This window comes from Crocodylus siamensis, chromosome 1 (assembly GCF_052110815.1).
Source record: "Crocodylus siamensis isolate JL-2025a chromosome 1, ASM5211081v1, whole genome shotgun sequence".
In the NCBI taxonomy this organism is placed as follows: domain Eukaryota; kingdom Metazoa; phylum Chordata; order Crocodylia; family Crocodylidae; genus Crocodylus; species Crocodylus siamensis.
This window is the reverse complement of record NC_143395.1, coordinates 400,576,645-400,601,612: the sequence shown is the minus strand read 5'-3', so window position 1 is coordinate 400,601,612 and position 24,968 is coordinate 400,576,645. Positions and strand designations below refer to the sequence as shown.

Genomic DNA, 24,968 nt, shown 5'->3' with positions numbered 1-24,968 from the left:
TAAAAGGAAGGTGTACACCCAATGGAAGAGAGGGGCCATCACCAGGGAGGACTATGCTGCGGTTGCTCCGGGATGCAGGGGGGCAGTCAGGAAGGCCAAGGCGGAGATGGAACTGGGACTAGCTTCCCGGATTAAGGACAATAAGGAGTCCATTTTTAAATACATAGGGGGCAAAAAGAAGGTACCGGGTAACGTGGGGCCCCTGCAAGACATGCTAGGAGATTTGGCTGTCACACCAGATGACAAACCTAACCTATTTAACGACTTCTTTGCCTCCATTTTCCTGAGCAGGGACCAGATCAGCCCCTCCACCGGGCCCCCCTCAGACTCCAGGGGAGGCACACCTAGGCCAAGGGTCAGGGAGGATCTAGTCAGGGAACTTCTGGAGGGACTGGATGTATTCAAATCAGCTGGTCCGGATGATTTCCACCCCAGAGTGCTGAGGGAATCAGCTGAGGTCATTGCGGGACCCTGGCATGGCTTTATGAACATTCGTGGTGCTCTGGTGTGATGCCAGAGGACTGGAAGAGGGCCAATGTGGTTCCCATCTTCAAAAGGGGGAGGAAGAAGGACCCGGGAAACTATAGGCCAGTTAGTCTTACCTCAATCCTGGGAAAGCTTTGGAGAGAATTATTCTGGCACATGTCCACGAGGGGCCAGCAGGGGAGATTATGCATAGGGGCAACCAACACGGGTTTATTAGAGGCAGGTCCTGTCAGACCAACCTGGTGGCCTTCTATGACCAGGTCATCAAATCCTTAGATGCAGGGGTAGCAGTGGACGTAGTCTTCCTGGACTTTCGGAAGGCCTTTGACACTGTCTCTCACCCCGATCTCATTAAGAAACTGGGGGACTGTGGTGTTAACACCTACACAGTCAAATGGGTCGCCAACTGGCTGGAGGGCCGCACCCAGAGAGTAGTGGTGGACAGATCATTTTTGACCTGCAGGGGTGTGGGCAGCGGGGTCCCCCAGGGCTCGGTCCTCAGGCCCGCACTGTTCAACATCTTCATCAGTGACTTGGACGAGGGGGTCAAATTTGCTGATGATACTAAGATGTGGGGAGATGTGGGCACGTTAGATGGAAGGAATAGGCTACAATCAGACCTAGACAGGTCACAGGGGTGGGTGGATGAGACTAGGATGGGATTCAACACTGACAAGTGCAAGGTGATGCACCTGGGGAGGAAGAACCAGCACCATACCTACAGGCTGGGAACTCCCTTCTTATCAGTGCAGAGGCAGAAAAGGATCTTGTTGGAGTCATCACTTGACTTCAAGATGAACAAGGGCCGGCAGTGTGGGGAGGCAGTCAGGAAGGCCAACCATACCTTGTCATGCATCCACAGACGCATCTCAAGCAGGTCCAAGGAGGTGATACTCCCCTTCTATGTGACACTGGTCAGGCCACAGCTGGAATACTGCGTCCAGTTCTGGGCACCACACTTCAGGAGGGATGTGGACAACATGGAGAGGGTCCAGAGGAGGGCCACTCGCATGATTCGGAGACAGCAGGGCAAGCCCTATGAGGAGAGGCTACGGGACCTGAACCTGTTCAGCCTCCACAAGAGAACGCTGCGGTGGGATCTAGTGGTCTGTTACAAACTAGTCAGGGGGGACCAGCAGGCATTGGGGAAATCCCTGTTCCCCCGAGCACTACCAGGAGTGACTAGAAATAACAGTCACAAGCTGGCAGAGGGTAAATTCAGGTTAGACATCAGGAGGCACTACTTCATGGTCAGGGCGGCTAGGATCTGGAACCAACTTCCAAGGAAAGTGGTGCTGGCTCCTACCCTGGGGAGTCTTTAAGAGGAGGCTGGATGAACACCTTGCCAGGGCTGTCTGACCCCAGTACTCTTTGCTGCCATGGCAGGGAATCGGACTTGAGATGATCTGCTCAGGTCCCTTCTGACCCTACTAACTATGAACAGAGAAAATGGTGGCGATGCACTTTGGAACTAAAGCACCTCTGAGATGTTTTAATTTACAAGTGCACCACCACTATTTTCTTTGCATTCATGTGCATTTCCCCACTTATACAACTGCAAGCATTGCAGTGCTGGGGGCTTTTCAAAGCACCCAGAGCTTGCACAAGTAAAAATGCCCTCTCACTGGAGGTAGTAAATGTAATGAGCATTAGGAAAAGCACATTAATACATGTGTAGAAGCACCCTGTGGTGAGCTGTGTTAGTAGCAAAGAGAAGCTTGGGTTCCCCTGACCGATGTACCTCTCTGGGCATCTGGCCTGTTAACTTTATTTTGTTCACCCAGTGTACTTTATGTCTCAGGTCACACACTGCCTATTACCTGCTGTTATTATGCACTCCACGTAGGTATTAATTGTATGATGATACCCTTTTGGCATGGATAACTGTCATTATTTATGCATGTTGTGCCCAACTCTATTGATTTCTAAGCGCATCTGGGTGCTGGGTGCACAGCTGCTTAATTCCTTCTGGGAACACAACGTATATGTTAGTTTCCCTTCTATCAGAAAGCATGCAATTTATTCTCCAACATACTGTAGCACACTCACATAAGCAAGGCCATGATTTTGTACTATATACTCAAAAAAAAATCTATATAACAAGTAACATTTCAAAATATTTGCAAATACCTTATTTAGATCTTCTTGCTGATTCTTCTGATGATGTGGTAATGCCAATAGCTCAGTTTTTTTATTTTCCAGTTCTTCAACACGTTGTGCACAGGCCGATTGAAGACTTTACATAAAAAAACCCCACAAGTTACTGAGGATCAGATTGCTCCCAATATTAAAGAAAAACAACCCATTAGGTGAACAGAAAATACCATGAGCTTCATCTAAAAAAATTTATCTTCCTCATCAATCCAGCTGGGACTGAAAGTCTCACTGCGTAACCCCAGGTGGATATTGGTGGAATATGGAGATCCAGGTCCAATTGTATGCGGTAAGAAACCTGAATTCATTTGTTAACATATATGTTATGTTACTACACATGGGCAAGGCAAAACACTCATTCTACTAAGACAGCCATAAACAGATACTCATTTTGATCAAAGAGGGTTAAGAAATCTTGTTTGTAATCATTTGATATATACAATATTTAAAATGTTATATTAACAAGTACCTAGTAGAAAAGAAATGTGCTCTTTTTCATTACATGAGTATATAAATCCAAGTAAATAAAATATAATAACGTGTAAAGAATTAAGCAATATCCAGGCCATCTAAAAGAGTGCATATATATTGCTTATAATCTCATAATTTAAAATTGCTGATTAACATGTTAATAAAAAATTATTTAGCATCTGACCTTCTAATCCAGAATATCATTATAAAACAAACTAAACTGAAATTAAAGAAAATATTTTAAATACATAAGTCTTTCACAATGCAAATATGATTTTTAGAATACCTACTTTATTTGATTTTCCTGCACATTTCTATTCTCTCCGATTTTCAATAATTCTTTACGCAACTGTTGGCATTCCATTTTTACCCCCTTCCAGAGAGCATCACGTGTCTGCAGCTCATTTTTCATCTCCGAAAGTCCGGCTTCCATGTTCTATATAAATAAACAATCAAAGTGACTCAGCAGTGGTTCTCAATTCCAATTCCTCATAGTATTAAAGACTGACATATAGTTTACTCTACATATTTACTATGAATTTAAGAGGCATTTTTTTTAACCTGGTATGTTACTTAATTTTATTCTGAGTACAGTTCCTGCTTTGGAGAAGGCATTGCTTTCCTAAGGTTTCCCAGTCAGTCCCTTTCCCTAGAAATGTCACTCAACAGTAAAGTACACAAGGTTCTTTGGGTCATGCAGCATTATGATGCATTTGTCTGTGACATTATCATAAGAAACCTTCATCTATTGTATGTTTAATGTTATATCTGAGTCCTTCTTACTCTCTTGAATAAACTTCACATTTATTAACTTCAATGTGTTCCGGACTACACCCCATTACAGCAGGATTCAATAGCATCATTCACTGGTATTTTGTCTTTTCATAATATTAGGGAAACATCAGCTTTTGTACTGCAGGAATTCTGAACAAGGTGTGGGCTAGGAAGGGTTGAATCAATCCGAGGCAGAAGATTTCATGAGCTTTATACAGTGTAGTGTTGGCGTATGCCTCAATCAACCTGTTTAGCTCAAATGTGAGATGAATCTCTTCCAAAACTGGTTCAGCTGCCTAGAGATTATAATTTATTTAAAATGGGCACCTAGCTTTCAAGCTGTCACTCTCTGGATACGTCTACATGTGCTATTACTGCACATGAATAAACTGTGGATCTTATTGCTCTGGAGTTAATTGCTCCTGGGAGTGCTGTTTGAACTTGTGCCTGGGAGCAATTAACTCCAGAACAATCAGTTCTGCAGTTTATTCATGCATGGTACAACATGAATAAACCAGCAGGTAGCCCCTCCACTGAAGCACCCTCATGACCCAAGCCAGCCCCTCCAGTGCTTACACGAGCTGCTGTGGAGTTTTTTTTTAACTCTGCAGCGGGTCAGTACTTATATTTACAGGTACTATCCTGCTGCAAAGTAAATTAATTTACTTCATCTCAATAGCAGTGCATGTATAGGTGCTGCGTTGTTTTCTGCACAGCTAATTAGTCAACTACGCAGCAAACATCTCAGGGAGACATGCCCTGGGACTTTGTCTTAAGATTTCTTTAGTACAGTGGTTCTCAACCATTTTTGTACCAGGATCCATTTGTAAACTTTGATGACCAGTCCCGATCCAGTGTCCCTTACTCCTGACCTGCTGCCCTCTGCTCCCAGTCCTCAGCCCTCTAGTGTGTGGGGCAGGGAGTGGGTGCATAAGGAAGTGAGGATGGGGAAGGGAGGGGAGCCCAAGCAGTGCCACCGTTTCCCAAGTTTTTCTCCTTTAAAGGAGAATCCGTTTAAAAGTTTGTTGATCCATTTTTAAAGTTTATTTGCGACCTTTTATATATTCCTGTAACCCACTTTTGGGTTGCAACCCATGGGTTGAAACACACTGCTTTAGTGCTGACGCTATTTTACTTTTCAGTTCTTTGCACTGAAAATATGACAGTTTTCAGATGGATATACATTATACTTGAAATCACAGTATCTGGGCACATCTACACAAGATGCTTAATGTGTAGTAGACTAATTCTAGTGCATATTAGCATGTCAGGGTAAAATCTGTGTTAATGTGCACTTGAATTAGTCTACCATGCATTAAGTGTCATGAAAAGACTGTGTGCCATTATTACTGCACATTAGCACCAGCTACTATGCATTTATGCAGTACCTCATATTAGAGGTACTAAACTTAATGCACAGTAGCAATGGCACATTAATGCACGTTTAGACATGCCCTGTTTGTAAGTCCATGTGAAATTCAGCATAAATTATGCACCAATAACTTGAAAACACAATTCTCAAATGACATAATGGCAACCATCAGAGCCCTGCAGTAGTAAAAGCACATGGAACATGTTTTCTTCTATTCACACAAGTGCCAAATATGAAGTTGTTGATAGAAGAAATGTTGGGGTGAAGGGGTTGGACTTAACCTTTAAGATGTCACACTGTGGGAATACTACTGCTTTTCATAGTTTTTCCATTTTATTTCAATATTTTCAGATCTTTAAAAGCAGAAAGAACATTTTAAACTTTCCAAAGTGACTCTAGATATTCACAGCTGAAAAGACTGAATCCGGACAGACGTGAGCAAATCTTTTCTTTTTAGGGGTTTATTCTCCTCACAGAAGTGCTTAGGGCACTGTGATAGAATGACCTTCCTTCTAACCAATGTGGACTATATATAGTCTTTCTCTGGAAAAAAGACTATATGAAGAGTAATACAAAACACACTCTCTTTTCTTCAGGGGCTGGAGACAGTTCTTATAGCCTTGCTGACTTGAGGGTAATGGATCAAGCTTGTATTGTGTCCAACATTTAAAAGCATTGTGGTACCACTCACCAATTGCACTGGCCATCTTACATTCTATTCAAGGGTTAAAAACTTTGTTTAGAGGCTGAAAAGCATCTTTAAACATTTCCAAGTAAAAATGAACTCGTACTAGGAACTGCAAAGGATTTACCATGGCTATCTTAGAGTTTGTTCCTTTCAAGAATACCAATATATGATTTTAAATATAGGAATAAATTTGCAAGCATTTACTGTAGCTTCAAAATGCTACAGAATGACTTAGTCTGTCTGCTGGATCCTGCATACTTTTCAGCTGAATTCATAATAAAACTGTTATTACTTCTAAACAAGCAGAATTATTTTGGGCTCTGGGATTCTGTTACTTATTTTAGGTGGACATTGGTGGATGGATAAAAACTCCGATTAATTGAATTCTCTTGTTACTGCTTTGAGTTAGAATTGTAATAAATTGAAAAAGCAGCAGCACAGCTTTACAATTTGCAGAATGCAAAAAATAGCTAAGTTAGAAATTTAGCTAGGTAGTAAATTTTCTGGCATATGCCGTTTTACCCTTTAAATCTGGGTGAAACCCAGATTAGTCATATAAGCGCCGAAATGGGATTTACCAAAAATTTAGCTCATTTTTTAAAATCCAGCAGCCACAACACCTTTTGGGCACCTAAATTTTTTAGACAGTTTACATGTTGTGATGTGAAGATGCCTCTGTGTGTAGATTTAGGCTTCTTTATACAGTATAGTTAAAAGTTGTAAGACCCAGGAATGCTGATGGATCTTACAGTATTCCTGGATCTTACAGCTGCACCTCCAGATATGTAATATATCTCATTCAATGCACCAAATGCCCTGATGGAAAATATGTAAGAGATACCAAACAACAACTGTGCACCAGAATGAATGCATACCGGAAATCTATCAAAGACAAGAATACCCAATTACCTGTGGGGGCACATTTCTCACAAGAAAACCACTCTCTCTCCAATCTCTTAGTTCTAATCCTAAAAAGTAATTTACAAAATGCCTTTCACAGACAAGCCTACAAACTTCACTTCATCAACCTACTGGACACAAAAAATCATGCTCTTAAGATAGACACTGGATTTATGATGCATTATAACCTGCCTAACACCTGACTCCCCAGGTACCTCTCCAATATTTACCAGCTACATTCATTCCCCCCTCCACCTCCCCACAATCTGTCTCACCCACTGACTCCTCAATTCACCTCTTCACTGACTGCCTATCTTGCATGCATACCAGCCCAGTCTCTGGCTTCTTTACTTTTCATTTCATACAGGAAGAGCACAGACCAACTGCAGATGCTTTGTTAGCCTTATGAAGGGTATTTGTACCCAAAGGCTTGCAAAGAAAAATTTTTACAACTATTTGAATAGGTTAATAAAAGATACCACATTTACCTAAAGAACCTTGTCTGCCTTTCCTTTCAGTGAAAATTGTACAAACCTGTTTTTACTGACCTCCCACAACATTATCACAATCACCTCATCATTCGCCCAAATTCAATTCCCAAGCTGACTTTCTTAAGCTATGGCCCTCTTTCATAGAACCACCTGGCAGGGGAAACACCATGTATCAGAACACATGAAAGCAGTTTTCCTTGAGCATTCCTGGAGATGACTGTTCTTCTGGTGTGCTTTAGTACCCACTGAAAGGGGCAATGCATAGGGGGTGCAGAGGGGTGCATATGCACCCCCTGAGAATGCTGGTGCACCCCCTGTCAGGCTGTGCTTCCTGTTTAGCTGGCAGGCAGGAGTGCAGGTGGGAGCACCAGTACCCCCCCGTGAGTGCTGGTCGGGGAATGGGGCCACCAGCAAAAGTGACTATGTGCTGCTTCTGGAAGTGGGACTTCTGGAAGCGGCATGGCCGCTTTTATGGTGAGTGAGCTCAGCCATGGGGGACACCCCTTCAGCCCTGCATTGGCTAGTGGGATTGGCCCCTGGGGGACCACCCCCCCAGTTGCTGACTGGTGTCGGGGGGGCACAAGAGGCACTAGACACCTATGCCCATTGAGGTGTTGGGGCTTAAAGCCCACTTTATGGAAATGGGAGGTTCCTTCCTAGTTTGCTCCTGCAGTCATATGGCTGAGGGCAGGTGAAACTTGGGAGCATCTGAACCCTAAACCTCTGGGCTTGGGCCTGCATGTAGGATGTCTGCCAGTTGTAGGGCCACTTATGGTTCTGGACTGACTCACGGATTTGGACTTGATTTGGCTTGGAACACAAAACATTTCTTCTAAAAAAACCCCCAAACCTTCATGTCACTGAGTCTTTTCAAGAGCCTTCAAGAAACCCCAGACACTCTGATCTTCCACTCAGATACCTTCACGGGTTTTCCTATATCAACTTATCCTTCTAAAATGGCTTTAGTACAGAATCCAACAACTTTTGAGGTAATTTTCAGCACCTACCCATCTGCCACAACTGCGAAGTTTCATGCTCGCTCCCATCCTAAGCACACCAATGCTTGGGGCAGCACATATAGACCTTAATTGGAGCATTATGATTGGTCAAACAATATCTGCTTATATGTAAAGTATTTAATGAGTCAATATAAAATAATTTGCATATACATAAAACACATGGTGTTGCAAAGACTTGGCTGCCATAACTACATCTTGAGGACAATCATTTACATACACCATATTGATGTTGATTTGTATATGGCTTGTTAGAGCATATCAGATGTGACTGCAGAGAAATAAAGGATTAATTGAAATAGATTCTCTCCCCACAGAAAGGGTTAAGAGTCTTTGCAGACTCCCAACTACAAAAATCTATGGATAAGTTTCTCAGTTCTGTTCCATCCCCTTTATGCTTGATAAGAGTCTGTATTGGCATGAAGGGATCTAACAGCCCTGAGTCTGGCCAGATACTACAGAGCAGGAATCAAGTAGGACACCAGAATGGCTGCCTTCTAAAGATCCCTCAAAAGTTCTAGTGTAGAAGGCAAGCTGGGACAGGCAGCCATAATTCTGACAGGCCTTAAAACCAGAATTAGTTACCAGCTCCAGCTATAATAACGATGTAATGTACCATTTATAATTCTGTCTGTATCCTGGGATACAGTTGCATAACGTTTTGAACTTCTCTGGGTAAGCTAAAAAACCAGAATTAATAAAAGTAATTGATATATAAATTGAATGAAGATGGGTTCCTGTGGATATTCTGTGAGGTGTAAAAACCTAGATAGAGACAAGGCTAAAATGCATGACATTTTATATTCAAAATATTTTTGGTGTCTCTTGTGTGTCATTCAAAAGCTGGTAGCTTATTGTAGTTTTGTTAAGAATGCACTTTATTTAAAGATCATTCATGTAGGCACTCCTCAGCAAATTTTGACAATGTATTACTAAATAATTAATGCTATAGTAATAATTCCACTATAGTTGTAGACAAGATGTATTATTACTAGTCATTACCTGGCACTGTTTTTGGTACATTTTTAGTTCCTGCTGGAGTTTCAGATTTTCTTCTTCTAGTTTATTTCTGTTTATGGCTATTTCATTCACAGTAAACTTTAATTTTTCAATAATGAACTCATCCTTCTCAACTCTTGGCTGGCTGGAGGTAATTGTGTCATCCTTTTTCTGCTTCTTACTGCCGATTTGGAATTGATAATTCTGCGTCTGTTTCTACATAATAAAATCATTTCAGTGACATTTCATAATTACTTTAATCCCTATTTTAATCTACTTCATTATTTACAATCAATAGGTGTCTTTCCATTGACTCCAATAGGAATTGGATAAAGTGTCACAGAGACCCTGGCACACTTTTGACAATTTACTTGCTATTTTTTCAAAGGACAAGGATGGTGTCATTTTTGTCTTCTTTGTACTGTCTCAGGTACTTGGCCTTTAGTAGGAAAATGTAAAAGAGATTCTGAAAATTTAAGCATGAAGGGTTTCCTGAAGTATTTTCCCACAATGTAAATAAATACTAAGGTGATCATATCATCATAGGGTTGGAAAGTATCTCAGAGGTCACCTAGTTCAACCCTCTGTACAGATGCAGAATTTCCTCTTTTTAAACCATACTTTGATGAGCTGGCTACAGAAAAATAAACACTAAGTGGAAAATATTAGAAAAACAAGCATACTATAGCATCATAGAATCATAGAAAAGTAGGGCTGGAAGGGACCTTTAGAGGTGATCTAGTCCAACGCCCCCCACCTGAGGCAGGATCATCCCTATCCAAGCCATCTATATGAATCCACTGTCTAACCTTTTAGCAAAATGACACAGTAAACCCTGACATAGCCACAAGATATAAACTCTAATCTGCCACCGGTAAAGCAGACAGACCATGGCGGCCAATTTCCTGCTGCTGCAAAGGTTGTTAAAGTAGCAATTGCTTGAGAGATCCAAGGAAGACAGCCATGGCCCCTGCTACAGGCAAAAGCAAAAGCAAAATCCTCCACAGTTCGCACTAACCTGACCATGGGGTAAAATACTAAAGATGCCAATCAGTCTAACCCTGGATGGAGGGGCAAGATCCTCTAGCTGTAGCCAGGAACCTTTGGGTTTAAGTCTCAACAGAAGCATAGGCACACTGCAGTCAAAATCACCAGCTTTGGCTGCAGCCAGCACCCAATGCTTCTGGGGAAGGCTTAAGAAAACCCAAAAACCGTTGGCATTTTGCAACCGTTAGCAGCAGGAAGCATAGGTGCCAACTTTTGTTTTTGCTGGAGAGGGCCTAAGCTGATACACATGTGGAAAGTTTTACACATTTCAGATGACAGCCCTCTTCCCAAGGGGGCTGTGGCCCTCAGGTCCTCACGTACTTGGCACCTCTGGCAGGAGGGGAAAAAAATTCCCTCCTGGTCCCATGTGACAACCAGTAAAGCCCAGAAGCATGGGAAATACCCATAGTAGAACATAAGCATAGTTACTCCTAGATCACCTCTGACCAATGCCTATCCAATCTCTTCTTGTGGAACCTCCGTTGTTGGAGGTGTTCAAGTTCCCTGGGCAGCCCATTTCAGTCTCACTTATAACAGTGAAAAGGTTTTTCCTAATATCTAATCAAAACCTACTTTGCTGCAACTTCAAGCCATTGATCTACATGCTACTCTCTGCAGCAAGGGAGGAAAGGTGGTTTCCCTCTTTTTTATGCCAGTCTTTCAGATATTTGAAGACTGCTATCATGTCACTTTATAAGCACCACAAGCTAAAAATGCCTATTTCCTTCAGTCTCTCTTCATATGACTCGTCTTTCAAGCCCCTTATTGTTTTTGTCACCTGCCTCTGGACCCTCTACAACTTCTCCACCATCCTTATTAAAATGCAGAGCTCAAAACTACACACAGGACACGTCTACATGTGAAATAAATTTGACACAATACATTCTGGTGGCACAGTTCATGCCAGAGTTTATTGCTTCTGGGCACAGCGTTATAGAGTGGCTGGCTGGGGCATGAGGGTGTTACAATGCGGGGCTAGCCAGCAGGCAGCCTTGTACTGTAGCATCTTAATGCCCCAGGCAGCCCTGGTCACTGTCTACACGTGTTACAGCACAGTAAATAACTCCACTGTAGAACAGGGCTTGTGTTGGGTAATATTATCCTATGGCAGACTTAATTAGTTTATTCCAGCCTAATAGCACTGCTTGTGTAGACTGTGAGGCTTTGTTGAGGAGCTAATTAGGCAACTCCGCAGTAAGCATTTCATGTACATGCACCCACAGTATTCAAGATCAGGCCTAACCAGTGCTGAGTAAAGGGGCAATATCACCTACCTTTCACCTAATGAATTATCCCAAAACCACATTTGCTTTTTGTATAGCTGTCTCACATTACAGACTCACACTGAGCCTGTAATCTATCAAGACTCCCACATATTTCTCTGTAGTGTTGCCATCCAGTCAGATGTCACCCATTTTTTATTACTGATTATTCTTCTCAAGGTGTAGCATTTGTCAGTACCAGACTTCATCTTCTTAGCTCCAGCCCAGCTTTCTAATCTGGCGAGATTCTTCTGAATTGTACTCCCATCTTCTACTGTGTTCACAATCCTTCCTAGTTTCATGTTTTCTGAAAACTTGCTCAAGAAGCTATCTATGTCAGCATCCACACAGATTCACAAGTTTAGGGCTGGAAGGGACCTTGTGAGATCATTGGGACCAGCCCCACCTGCTCTGGGCATGAAAGACTGCTGGGATCAAATAACCCCAAGGAGGTGTCCATTCAGGTCTCCTTTTGAACATCTCCAGGGTAGGTGCCTGCATCACCCCTGCTGGGAGTCTATTCCAGAGTCTGGTCACAGGAACTGTGAAGAAGTTTTTCCTTATATTCAGTCTGAAACCTTCTAGGAGTTTATGACCATTGCTCTTGGTTTTCCTTTGGGGCACTTTGGTGAATAGTTATTTACCGTGCCCCTGATGCTCTTCCCTGACATATTTGTAAGCTGCCACCAAATCTCCCGAGTCTTCTCTTTTCTAGGCTTGAAAGTCCCATGTCTGTCAGCTTTTTTTCATACAGCTTGCTCTTCAGGTCTCTAATCATATGCTTGGCTCTTCTTTGGACTCTATCAAGCTTCTCCACATCCTTCTTGAAGTTTGGCACCCAGAACTGGACACAGTACTCCAGCTGAGGCCTCACCAATGGCGAGTTGAGTGGGAGAATAACTTCCTTAGTATCGCTTGAGATGCATCGGTTGATGCTTGCCAGTATATTGTTTGCTCTGCTAAATGTAGCATCACATTGGTGGCTCACATTAATTTTGTGGTCAATTACGACCCCCCAGGCCCTTTTCAGATGTGGTGTTAGTTAGTGTAACATCACTGAGCCTGTAAGTTTGTTGCAGATTTTTCCTTCCCAGATGGAGCACTTTACACTTTTGTGTTGAACTGCATCTGGTTCTGATCTGCCCATCTAACTAGTCTGCCTAGGTCCACCTGGATCATCAGCCTACCCTGAGGCATGGCTGCACTTCCACACAGCTTAGTGCAGAGGTTCTCAGTCCCTGGGCTGCAGCCTGGTGCCAGGCAGCAAAGTGTTGGCTGCCAGTCTGCAGGAGGGCTGGCTGCCGGACCAGAAGAGACTGTGGACTGGCAAACCGCAGACTGGAAGTGACCAGCGTACTGCGGATGATGAGCTTTAGTTAAAGCACTGCCACTGCCATTTTTCATTATGGGGATGCTGATATGTGTGATGCTCTGGGCATAGGACCAGCAGGGCCTGGGCCCAGAGGCCTCTGGATACATAGGTTTTGCCCTGGATGTCTGGGAGCTTTTTTTTTTTTTTTTTAAATATATATATTTTTATTTTTAAGGAAAATTTTTCATGTCCCAAGCCAAATCAATTCCAAATCCATGAGTCATTCAAGAACCATAAGTGGCCCTATGATCAGCAAACATCCTCCACCCCACTTGGGGCTTCAGTTGCTTCATATAATTTGGTGGGCATCCTATGTGCAGGCCCAAGCCCAGAAGTTTGGGGTTCAGGTATCCCCAGGTTTTGCTTGTCCTCAGCCATATGGCTGCAGGAGTAATCTAGGGAAGAGTCTCCCAGTTCTATAAAGTAGGTGTAAAGCCAAGATCTTCCCAGTGGAAGACGAAAGCTAGAGAATAACTATATACTATCTCTGCCCAGGTACTAATCCATGCCAGAACAGTGGTCACTCCCTGCCAATAGAAAGACCACTGTGGTGCTCATGGTATTTCCCCTGCCAAAGAGCCCCCCAAATGTTTGGGTTCAGTGGTGTCAGGTATATGGTAACTATTCTTCAATTTTGACCCAATTCTCATTCTCACTGGCCAGTTAGAGTCAGCAATATTAAGAAAACAAGAGGGCTTATTTGATTACTGTAAATATACAAATAAATACACTTATTTACTTACATTGCTCACTATAACCCATCAGTGAGTGAGTGAGACCTGAGCCTCACACCTCCACAGCAGCATCACCAAGAGGGGAAAAGGTCCTTTCCTCTGCTAGAGTCCTAAGCTCTGAAAAGGCTTGATCTAGGTCTGGCCACTTAAACTAGAACAATTCTTGGAGCTGCTGGGAAGAGACGGCCTCCACCTCTCTCCCCTGGGGAGGAGGCTTTTCTCAGCCAGACTGACTGACCTGCTCTACCGGGCTTTAAACTAAGCCTGTTAGGGGACAGGGGGACTACCGCCACTGCTGGTGCCTTCTCCCACTCCCAGAGCATGTCTACAGGCACTCTGGGAGACTGGCATGGGGGACTGAGTCACTATTGTTGGGCTCCATGCACTAGCAGTTGTGTAATTGGGATCTGAGAAATTTTGTGCTGAATTCCTAAAAATTTCATGTCCTGACATGCATTTGGCATGGCAAATATATGATTTTTGGGTTTGGGCATAAAGTCTCTTAGGTTCCAATCAAACCTTATATTAACATATGCCAAGAATCTAGATGACAGGAAAAGTCAGTATTTTAGATAGGTTCAAGTTAGTGATTTTATGGGGGGTAATTCTGTAACATAACTGGATAATGAATTTAATGGCTTAGTCCACCAAGGCTGTCCACCTTTTAAGCAGCCAGGGGGCTGCTTGCCATGCAGGCTATGTGGACCTTCCCACCAGGGGTAGGGCAGGGACAGGGAGCAGAAGCTGGAGGAGGAAGAAAGAAGGTAGGTGAGAAAACAGAGGAGGGCACTCAGAGACCCCAGCTGCAGCAGTAGCAGATGCATTGTAGGGAGCAGTGCACAACTGGTAATCCACTGACTACGAATTAACCATGGCCACCAGTTGCATGGCCCTGGTTTAGTGTACAGATAATACATAGCTGTGGTGTTATCTGTCAGGATGTGGATAGATTTGGAAATAAAAATAAATCGGTCTTGCAAGCCAGGCAAAAACTTCTCCACTGCAGTAAACTAAGTGGAACTTCTTCTCTTGTAACATTCATCAAACTTGAACACTAGTGTTACCAGGCTGTCTTGCACAGATACAACTGTAAATATTACTGAGGAACCTCAGGGGGGGCAGAATATTTCCTTTGTCACAACTGCAAATAGTCTTGAATGTGCTGAGGCACTGTGGCAGATGTCTTGACTACCAAAATAGGAAGGTACATATTATGCAGCCAGTCCTGCAGAGACCACCCACAGTCTAGCAAATGGAATTATGTGGTGCATTAAATTATAAACCCCAATGTGATGGGGGAAGGTGGGAGAACTTGAATGCTTAGCAATAAATAATTATATTAACATGATAGGTATCTCTGAAACATGATGGACTCTACATTAGCTGTTATTACACAGGTTAATGATTTGGAAGTCAATGCAGACAGTTTGCTAAAAACATCAGTTCAGTGCTCAGCAGCCATAAAAAAGCAAACAAAATGTTATGGATTATTAAGGGAACTGTAAACAAAAGTATTATCATCATGCTCCTTTATAAATCCATGGTATAAATCCACACCTTGAATACTGAGCCCAGTTCTGGTCTCCACACATCAAAAATGATATACAAGACCTACAGGGGGTCCAGAGAAAGGCAACAAGGATGATTAGTGGTGTGAGTGGCTTTCATATGAGGAGAAACTAAAGAGGCTAGGCCTATTCAGTTTAGAAAAGAGATGCTCGGGGGGGGGAGCAGGATAAGGGTTTACAAAATACTAAATGGTGAAGAGATAGTAAATAACAACCTCTCTCACAGTACTAGGTCTAGGGGTCACAAAATGAAATTAGTAGGTAGTAAGCTTAAAACTAACAAATGGAAGTTATTTTTTCCACACAGCATGTAATTAAAGTGTGGAACTTATTGCTACCAGATGTTGTGGAAGCTGACAGTTTAGCCAGATTCAAGAAGGGACTGGACAAATTCTTGGAGGAATGGGACATCAGTAGCTTTTGAACATGGGAGTTATAGATACAGCCTCTGAATTTTAGTTTCCTAAAGAGTAAATGCTAGAGGCTGCAAGGGAGAGAGGAACAGTGGAAAAAAAATCCTGGTTATCCCCAGTTCACTTTCCCATTTGGCATCCATTCTCGGCCATTCTTATGCTCTTAACATCCATAAAAGGATTGCCAGACTGATATCTCATCCTATCAGTAATATTCTGTCTGTTGTCTCCTGAAGGGCATGGAACCCGTCTTCAGACAAGAAAGGTTTCATCATTGGATAGTCTGACCCAGTGATTTTCAAACTGTGGTTCTGCAATAAGTCATCAGGGGTTCTGCAAAGAGATTGAAGGTAATGATGGAGTAGGCCAAGAGGTGTGCATTGCCATTGTCAGGCCAGGTTGATTGGGGCCATGGAAAGGAGTAGGGGTTTCATGACAGATGAACTAATGGAGAAGGCTTCTATCACTAGGAAGTCTGAAAACCACTGGTCAGTCAGGACTCCAAGGAAACCATCATAGGAACATTGGAAAGTAGTGCTTGAAGGGACCTCATAAAGTCATTTAGTCCAGCCCCCAGCTCAAGGCAGGATCACTCTCATAGGCGACTGATAGGGGGGGCATGTGCCCATGCTGAGATTGGCCCCCAACTTGGCACCGCTCAGGACAGGGCAGTTTTTTTGCTGCGTGGGCCGCTGCTGTGTGGGGTGGAGGGGGGTTACTAAACTGCAGCATAGAAGTATAGGAGTGGATACGGGGCTTTTCGCCTGCCCCCAGGTCTCGCCACAAATTGTGCGCCCCCCAGACTCAGGAGGCAACAGTCACCCCGATCATTCTTCACTAACCCATCTCAGCTGAGTGTCTGTCTAACCTGCTCTTGAAAGTTTCCAAGGAAGGAGATTTGACCCCAGTACTCTTTCCTTCCATGGCAGGGGATTGGACTCGCTGAGCTGCTCAGGTCCCTTCTGACCCTAGAAACTATGAAACCCGCCCTGCGGTGGTGGAGGACAGGGGAGGAGGGGGATGAGCCCCACCCCCAGCACTTTGGGGGGGGGGAGGGGATGAGCAGGGGGAAGGCTACCCTTCTGGGGGCCAGGCACAGCAACCTTGGCATAGCAGCAGACAGTGAGGGGAAGAGGAGTAGGAGTCTCCCTCCAGCACTGAACAGAGTCCACCCCCCTCACCCTGGGGGGGAAGGAGGAGGGGGAAGAATCCCCTTCAGCACAGAACAGAGTCCCAGCATGGTCCTGTTAAGATGACGGTGGCAGGGAGAAGGGCTAATTACTCCCTCTATTCCTTCTGCCCTGCAGCCAGGGTCTGCCAGCCCCAGGGGCCACTGCTTCAGCCCTTTCACCTCTTATCCCTGGCATACAGGCAGGCCCTGGTTGCAGTGGGCAAGGAGGGAAGAATTAAGCCCATTTCTACCCACTTTGCCTTAATGGGGCCATGCTGGCTGTGCTGTTTTTGCTAGTGCCAGTCCCTGCTCAGGCTAGAGAGGAGAGGGGTGGGGTCAGCCCTGCTGGGCTGGAGCAGAGTCGAGCCCAGAGAGCATGATGGGATGTTGGAGGACTCTGGTTAAGTTAAACCAGGAAGGAATCTGGGACAGACATTGCATAAACCAGTTTGAGTCAAATCAGTTAAGTCTGATACTACATTCAACCAGGTTTATCTCAAACTGGTTTCAACCATTCTGAAACTGGTTTACGTGCACCGCACATCTGTTCTGTTACAGGGTTAAAGCAGTATCTAATCACTTAAACTGGTTTATGTGTAATGTCTGTCCCTACCCCATTAGGCAAGCACAGATGATGATGGTGGTGGTGTTTAGAAGGACCTGGAAGGTGGTTTGGGCCGCTTCCACTTTTATAAACCCAGGAGAAAGGATGAGTAGACCCGATCAGCATTGCTTTCTGAAAGATTCGGAACTTGCCTTGTAGGAAAGCTTTTATCCAAGAACGGAGATCACTATGGGTAATTACTGAGTGGAAATATTATTCTGTTGGCATGTCCACATGTGCATTAATGTGCCATAATTATGCCACATCAAAGTTTTGTACCTGTAGTAATAGGTATTAACTTGATGCACTGTAATCTATGCTACTGCACAATGCACGTCTTTTGCGTAAAGCTAATGCACAGCAGACTAGTTCTACTGTGCATTAGTATGGCTTTTGCTGTAACACACTAATGTGCAGTAGATTAGTCTACTGGGCTTTTAGAGTCTTGTTTAGACATACCTTGTGCTACTTTATAGATTTTCTTGCAGGAAGATATCATCTTAATGAATTGGATATTAATACATAGTACATAAGAAAATGCAGCCTAGACAAGACCTGAAAAAGATCATTTATAAAATATTCTAATATAATAAGAGCCTTAGCACTTCCGTCTGTCTGTCCATAACACTCTGGGCCAATTGCGCATGTGTGGCCCGGAGCCTTAGGACAGACAACAGACAGACAGGAGGATGTGGAGGTAGGCACCAAGTGGGGTAGGGCCAGGCTGTGCTCCCTGCTGCAGGGACTGGCCATGAAGGGGTGTGGCTTGCCATCGCAGAGGGCATGGCTTGATGCTGCGGGGGAGTGCGTTGCCATAGGGTGCTGTGAGGGGTGGGGAGGGGGAGTGCATGCAGTGCCTGCTGAATGGACCACATGTTCGCAGGGTGGGGCATCGCCCCCTGGTTCACTCCCTGTGCAGCACCCTATGGCCATGCCCTGCCCCTGCACTGGGAGCACCAAAACAGGGCAGGGGCATGGTGCGTGACGATAGGGTGCTGAATGGGGAACGCGTGTGAGGGTGCGCCCTGCCCTGAGCCACGTGCTGCAGCTGGTGTGTGCTGTCTGCTCCCCTCAGGGCTGCCTATGGCTGCACACCCACCCCCTGCACCATGCCCCCTTCATGGCCTGCAGCTGGCAGGCGCACACTGCTTTGGCGGGCATAGTGTGCAGCTGCAGCGTGCTACGCAGGGAGTGGGTGGGGGCATGCCCCGTCCCACATGCTACAGGCAGTGGGGACTGCCTGTGCCTCACATGTCCCTCCCCCATATGCCCTGCAGCCGGCGGGTGCTCCCAGTGTGTGTGTGGGGGGGAAACGTGGTGCGTGGTTGCAGGGTGCCACAAGGGGAGTGGGTAGGGGGGTGCAGGAAGGGGGGTACAAGCAGCACCTGCTGAATGCAGCACATTGCCATGGGGTAGGGCATGTCCCCCATGCATGCGCCACACCCCTCCGTGCAGTGGGAGCACCATCTGGCTCCAGGCAGTGGGATGTGTGGGGGGGGGCGTGTGCAGTGGGTGGGGGTGAGTGTGTCTATGTGTGGTGTGTGGCTGGGCGGGTGCGTGTGGTATGTGGCTGGGTTGGTGGGTGGTGTAGCAGGGGCATGTGGCTGGGTGGGTTGATGGGTGTGTGTGTGTGTGTGTGTGTGTGTGTGTGTGTGTGTGTGTGTGTGTGTGCGCGCACACGCGCGCACACGTGTGGCTGGGTGGGTGGCATGTCGCTTGGTGGGTGGTTGTGTGTGTGTGTGTGTGTGTGTGTGTGTGTGGCACGTGGCTGGGTGTGTGTATGGCATGTGGCTGGGTGGGTGTGGCGTGTGGCTGTGTGTGTGAGAGGTGTGGGGGGGGCAGGGGGCGCACTGGGCCAGACAGAGCAGGTTGTGTGCGGCCAGATGTGGCATGATGGCAGTGCGGGGTGGTAGTGCTCTGTTCCCACTGCCTGCCCATCATTCTTGACAGGCACTTTGCTAGTGTTAATATAAAAGAGTATATGTTATTTTTTATATGTTATACCATAATTTCTCAACTATAACACATCCTTGATTATAAGATGATACTCTTATAGTTAGATTATATATATGGATAATTTATAAATTTGATACAATTTTCTAGGTATAGAGCCTAACTATTGGAGGTTTGCCTTGAATTTGTCCCTCTTTCACCACTACAGCAGGGAAAACAAATCTGGGGGATTGGGTAACCTCTTTGACCCCCCATAACTTCTTTCCCCTACAGCCTTTTCCCCTTCTTTTTACTGTCAGACATTGCTCTTCCTGAGTACATGGAAGCGAGAAGCAAATTTGAAAAAAACTGACCCTGAAACAAACACAATAGCAATTTGTATACAATACCCACAGACTTAACTTATCTATAATTCATAAATTTTACATTTTTTGAAACTGCTGAAAGATTTAGCACAGGTATTTCATAAACATAATTTTAAACAACACTTTAGCATCTATTTATTCATAGAGCATAAACCATGCATAGTATTAGTCCAATCCAAAAGACTCATGATTTACCACTGGGCTGAGCCCCACCAGAGTCAATGATGACCCCGTAGCTGAGAACTGCTCAGTATGTGTGTGTATTCAAGATACCCCCACTCATTTATTAATTAGTGTTCCTTTGCTAATTAGCTCCCACTCATGATTTGAACTGGGTGTTCTTGTCATGAGTCTTGGGACCCTCCAAAATATATATACATGAGATGCATGGTTGCCTGGTCCAGTATGGAGGGTGGGGCCACATTAATGATATGCAGCAGGCTGAGAAGGGGCAACAGTGAAATTCTGGGCCTGATGACACCCAAAGAACTGTTAGGGGCCTGTTCATTGATATTTGCCAGATATTTAAGGCTGGTGAGGAACAGGAATCATTTGAAATGGGAAAGAAAGGTGCAGCTCAGCTGCAGGAGTGAAGAGGAAGTTGGAATGTCTTCAATGTAGTGTCTTAGAGAAGTAGGGTTGGAATTAACCTCCAGAGGTCATCTAGTTCAACCCTCTGCCTCAGGCAGAATTACTCCCATTTAAATCATCCCATACAGCCATAATCTAAACTCTACAAAGGACTATTCTCAGCCCTGACTCAACACAGGCGTAACACCCTAACCTGCCACAGGTCAAGCAAGGAAACCGTGGCAGCCAATGTCTTGCTTCTATAAAATGTTGGCAATATATACTCAAGAGGTCCCAGGCAGAGGGCCATGCCCCCTCCGCTACAGAGGAAGGCAAAACCCCCCACAGTCCATACTAATCTGGCCATAGGGTAAAATTCTTTCCTGATCCCAAATATGGCAATTGGTTTGACCCTTGGTGGAGGGGCAAGACCCTTTAGCCAGGAACCTCTGGCTTTGCTCTTAGTAGAACAGGCACACCTCAGCTGAAATCCCCAGCCTTGACTGTAGTCAACACCCAATGCCTTTGGAGAGGCTTAAAAACACTATGACACCTATAGCAAAAAAAAAAGGGATGGAGGTGGTATGTTGGGGAGCACCTAGCAAAGCTCAGAAGCATGGGAAATACCCATGGTAGAAAACAGGTATAGCTATACCTAGATCATCCCCAAGCAGTGGCTGTCCAACCTCTTCATGAACACTTCTGGTGATGGAGAATCCACAACTTCCCTAGGCAATCTGTTCCACAGTCTCACTATTCTCACCTTGAAGGTGTATTTCTGGATATTCAACCTAAATTTAATTTGCTGAAACTTCAAACCATTAGTCCATGTCCTCCTCTCCTCTCTGCTCCACCTCCCCCCTAGACTTCAGCCTGGGACTTCTGACCAATCGATCAGGACCAGGCTACAAAATTCTGGAATGTTCTGGCCAAACTGGGACCTATGGCTACTCTACCTATAATAAATCCCCACCATTACAGCAGTGCCACATCTTTCATCTTCACCCAAATGCAGTCTGCTTTGCTGTATTCTTCTGCCTGAACCAGGAAACTAGTGTATGTGTTTTTGACATACGAGGCAACACCATCACCTTTTCTCCCAACCCTGTCCTTCTGAAGCAGAGTGTAATCCTTAAGGTTCCCATTCTAGTCATAAGAGTTGCTCCACCAGGTCTCAGTGATGCCAATCACATTACGGTTCTTTTCACAGACTGTAGCTTCTGATTCATCTTGTTTATTCTCTATAGTTCTCATATCTGTATACATGCATTGGATGTATTTTGCATTTTGACTGCCTTGCTTCCTTTTTTGTGCTACCTGTTGCAGTCCTGTAGCTCTCTGACCCTTTCCCAGAGCTGAGTTGCTTCTCTGAGCCCTTCTCCCTCTGGACTGCATGCTTTGTTGCTGAAGGGTTTTGATCCTTCCTACTAGGCTGGCCAGATGACCACCAAAGATGCTCTTCCCTGTTCTCATCAGATGGATCCCATCTCTTGATAGTATCCCTCTTCCCAAGCACATCTCCCTGTTGTCAAAGAAGCCGAAGCCTTCACATCGGCACCATAGTCTCAGCCATGCATTCACTTCTAGGATATGGGGGTCTCTGCCTGCACCCCTACCGTGGGAAGGATTGATGAGAACACCACTTGTGCTCCATGCTCCTTAATTCTTCTACCAAGAACCTCATAGCTCAAGAGCTCACCATGACTTGAAAAAGTGTTTCCACTGAGGGGGGCTGAGCTCAATTAGTACCTCAGTATATTTTAGATGGGTTGTACTAATCCATCCTCATACAAGGTTCTCATGAGCATATTTGTCCAATATAGCCCACGTATTTTATAGTGTTGGCTATGTCTAGTCAACTTCATAGTTGGTTTCCATTACTAAGCACATGTGGCTTTTAACAGTAGTTTAATTGGGGAGGGAAACCTTGTCTTGTGTGTGAGTAAATACATAGTTTTCCAATTTTTTAAATTTATTCATATTACAATAGAAAAATGTGAAAAAGCCTATGCCAAATAATAAGTAGTAGATAGTTCAGGGTGGATTCACTTGAATTTACAGCAACTTGTACACATTTATATTCACTGTAAACTTAGCAGGGCTCTAGCTAAAGATATTTTCTTTAAAACATCTCTTCAGCTGAGCTCTTAGGTTCATTTAATTCTAGTTTTCTCTCTAAAGCAGGAAGATAGGAACTGTACCTGAAATAAATTACATTTCTCAGACAGTAATTTTTGTTGAGCATCTAAAGAAACTAGATGGTTTTGATATAATGTCTCCTTCTTATCCCATTCTCTTGATTTTGCTTTAAACTCCTGAGAAAAAGGAACACAAGATTATTAAATTTTGAAATCATAATCTCTCTCCAAGTTGTAGCAATGAATTCTTAAAAGTAATGCTGAGCTTTTATATCTCTAAAAATAAAGTCTTTTGTTTTTAGACATATGCAGGGACAATTTTATGCAAAAAAAATTAAATCAAATGGAAAAAAGTATTTTCTCCTTTTGTAGCAAAACAGTTGCTGTATGTGAAAAAAGGCATTAATATGACCAATTTGACTAACATGCACAATAACTGAAATCAAATGTTAGAAACATTTTAAACTTTTATATTGTTTCAGGATCTTAGGAGCCTGATTCACCATTATGTTCCTTCAGTTTTATGAGAGTAAGTTCCTTGATTTCAGTGAGTGTACATCAGTAAATAAAGGTTTATAATTTTCTGTCTGCAGAATATGGGGTGGCCAATAGAAGGAATACATTTTCCTACTTGCCCTCTTTTGTGCTATTGATTCTCCCTGGGTGCATCTACACATTTATTAATAATGCACAATGGTTACAGCACATTTAATTTAGTACTTGTATAATCAAGTACTAAATAAATGCACAGTAATCAGAGTTCTTGCACAATAGCACTGGTGAATGCCTTTATCGTGATGATACTGTGCAGTAGCCTAATACTACTGCACAGTATCATATTAATACTGTCCATGCTGTGATACACTACTGCACAGTATTATTAAGCTACTGTACCGTTACCGTCTCATGGAGGCACGCCCATTGTGGGATTTTTAAAGGGTAGGAAGAAGTTTTTAAACCAAAACCTGATTTGTAATTTTTAATGTAATCAAACTTCTGTGATGGAGGTTAATGTTTTTTAATTGTTTAATAACATTAGAATTTAAATAGTGACAACTAAACTTTGAAGATAATATCTAAAAAAAAATGTAAATAGAGCTCCATAGCTATTGGAGATTACCTCTCTTTCAGGGAAAGATGAAAAATCAGCCAAGTTACGTGGTCCAAGTTACAATAACTTTACCAGCTAGACTAAGAATATAATGGAAAGCTAGGTTCCATGATTTAGATTAACTTGCATAGTTAACTTAAACCAGTGTAAGCTGTGAATTTTCAACAATCAGGTTTTGTTTGCTGCTGATAGTGGGCATATCTACATGAGATGTTTACTGTGTAGTAAACTAATTAGCTGTACAGTAAACATCTCAGCATCTACATGCATGCCCCTATTAGGCTGCAGTAAACTAATACACTCCACAGCCAGAGAGTACTTGTAAATACTCTAGTATATAGTATTTACAAGTACTGTCCGGCTGTGGAGTAAAAAACTCCACAGCAGTACATATGTAGAAGCTGCCCTGGCTAACTAGGACACAAAGGTGCTTCAGTGAAGGGGCTGCCTGCCAGCTAGCCCTGCACTGAAGCACCCTTGTGCCCCAGCCAGCCCCTCTGCAGCATACTGAGGTTGAGGAAGCAGCCCCAAGCTGGCAGGTTAACCCCCTGCCCCTCCCCCATGGGCCTCCTGCCAGCTGATACTGCTCCAACCTGGCTCAACGTGCTGTGTTCTTGGGCACATGTTCAAACAGCAATAAACTCCAGAGTTTATTGCTCCCAGGTGCACCATTTGAACATGTGCAAGAATCTCTGGAGTTTATTGCTCCTGGGCACACTGTTTGACATGTGTCTGAAATCAATAAACTCTGGAATTTATTGCTTTGCATTAACTGCACATGTAGAGATGCCCCGTGAATAGCAACAACCATGCCTTTTAACATTAAATGATCCATAGCTTTTCTATATTCTTTTCTTACTCTCTGTTTCTGCATTCCAGTAAATTCAAACAACCTTTCTTTTAGCTTTACAAAGTCATTTACAATGGATATTCAGACTACAAACTGAGGACTATAGGTTCAAGGTTCTATTAAAGTATTTCTGATTGTCACTACAGTAATTATTTTCTTAATAGTAGAATCTGCTGAACATATTTCAAGCATTCATTTTTCCTACTACATAATTCACCAAATGGTAGCATTGTGTTCCATTGTATTCATATTCTAACATTGGATAAGGTCACTCTTAGATTAGCAGGGTCTACAGACGTCATGGCTGTCATGTATTTAGCTCTGAGTAGCAGTTCTTATGGTAGTAGTAATAACTGTTAGTATCTCTGGTGAATTTCAAATCCTGACAGATTTTATAATGGTACAACAGCCACATTAATTTGAGAAGGCTGACAATGTGGCTTATCAAGCAGAAACTAT

General features: G+C 43.8%; 1 protein-coding gene across 1 annotated transcript in view; it reads right to left on the bottom strand.

Moving 5' to 3' along the window:
• DEUP1 (deuterosome assembly protein 1) overlaps positions 1-24,968 on the bottom strand; it is a 117,432-nt gene that overhangs the window by 50,688 nt on the left and 41,776 nt on the right. Inside the window, exons 5-8 of the mRNA XM_090030567.1 lie at positions 22,612-22,725; positions 9,355-9,567; positions 3,402-3,547; positions 2,617-2,722 (exon numbers count right to left, since the gene is read on the bottom strand). Coding sequence (XP_089886693.1) covers positions 2,617-2,722; positions 3,402-3,547; positions 9,355-9,567; positions 22,612-22,725 — 579 coding nt within the window. The remainder of the gene's footprint in view (positions 1-2,616; positions 2,723-3,401; positions 3,548-9,354; positions 9,568-22,611; positions 22,726-24,968) is intronic.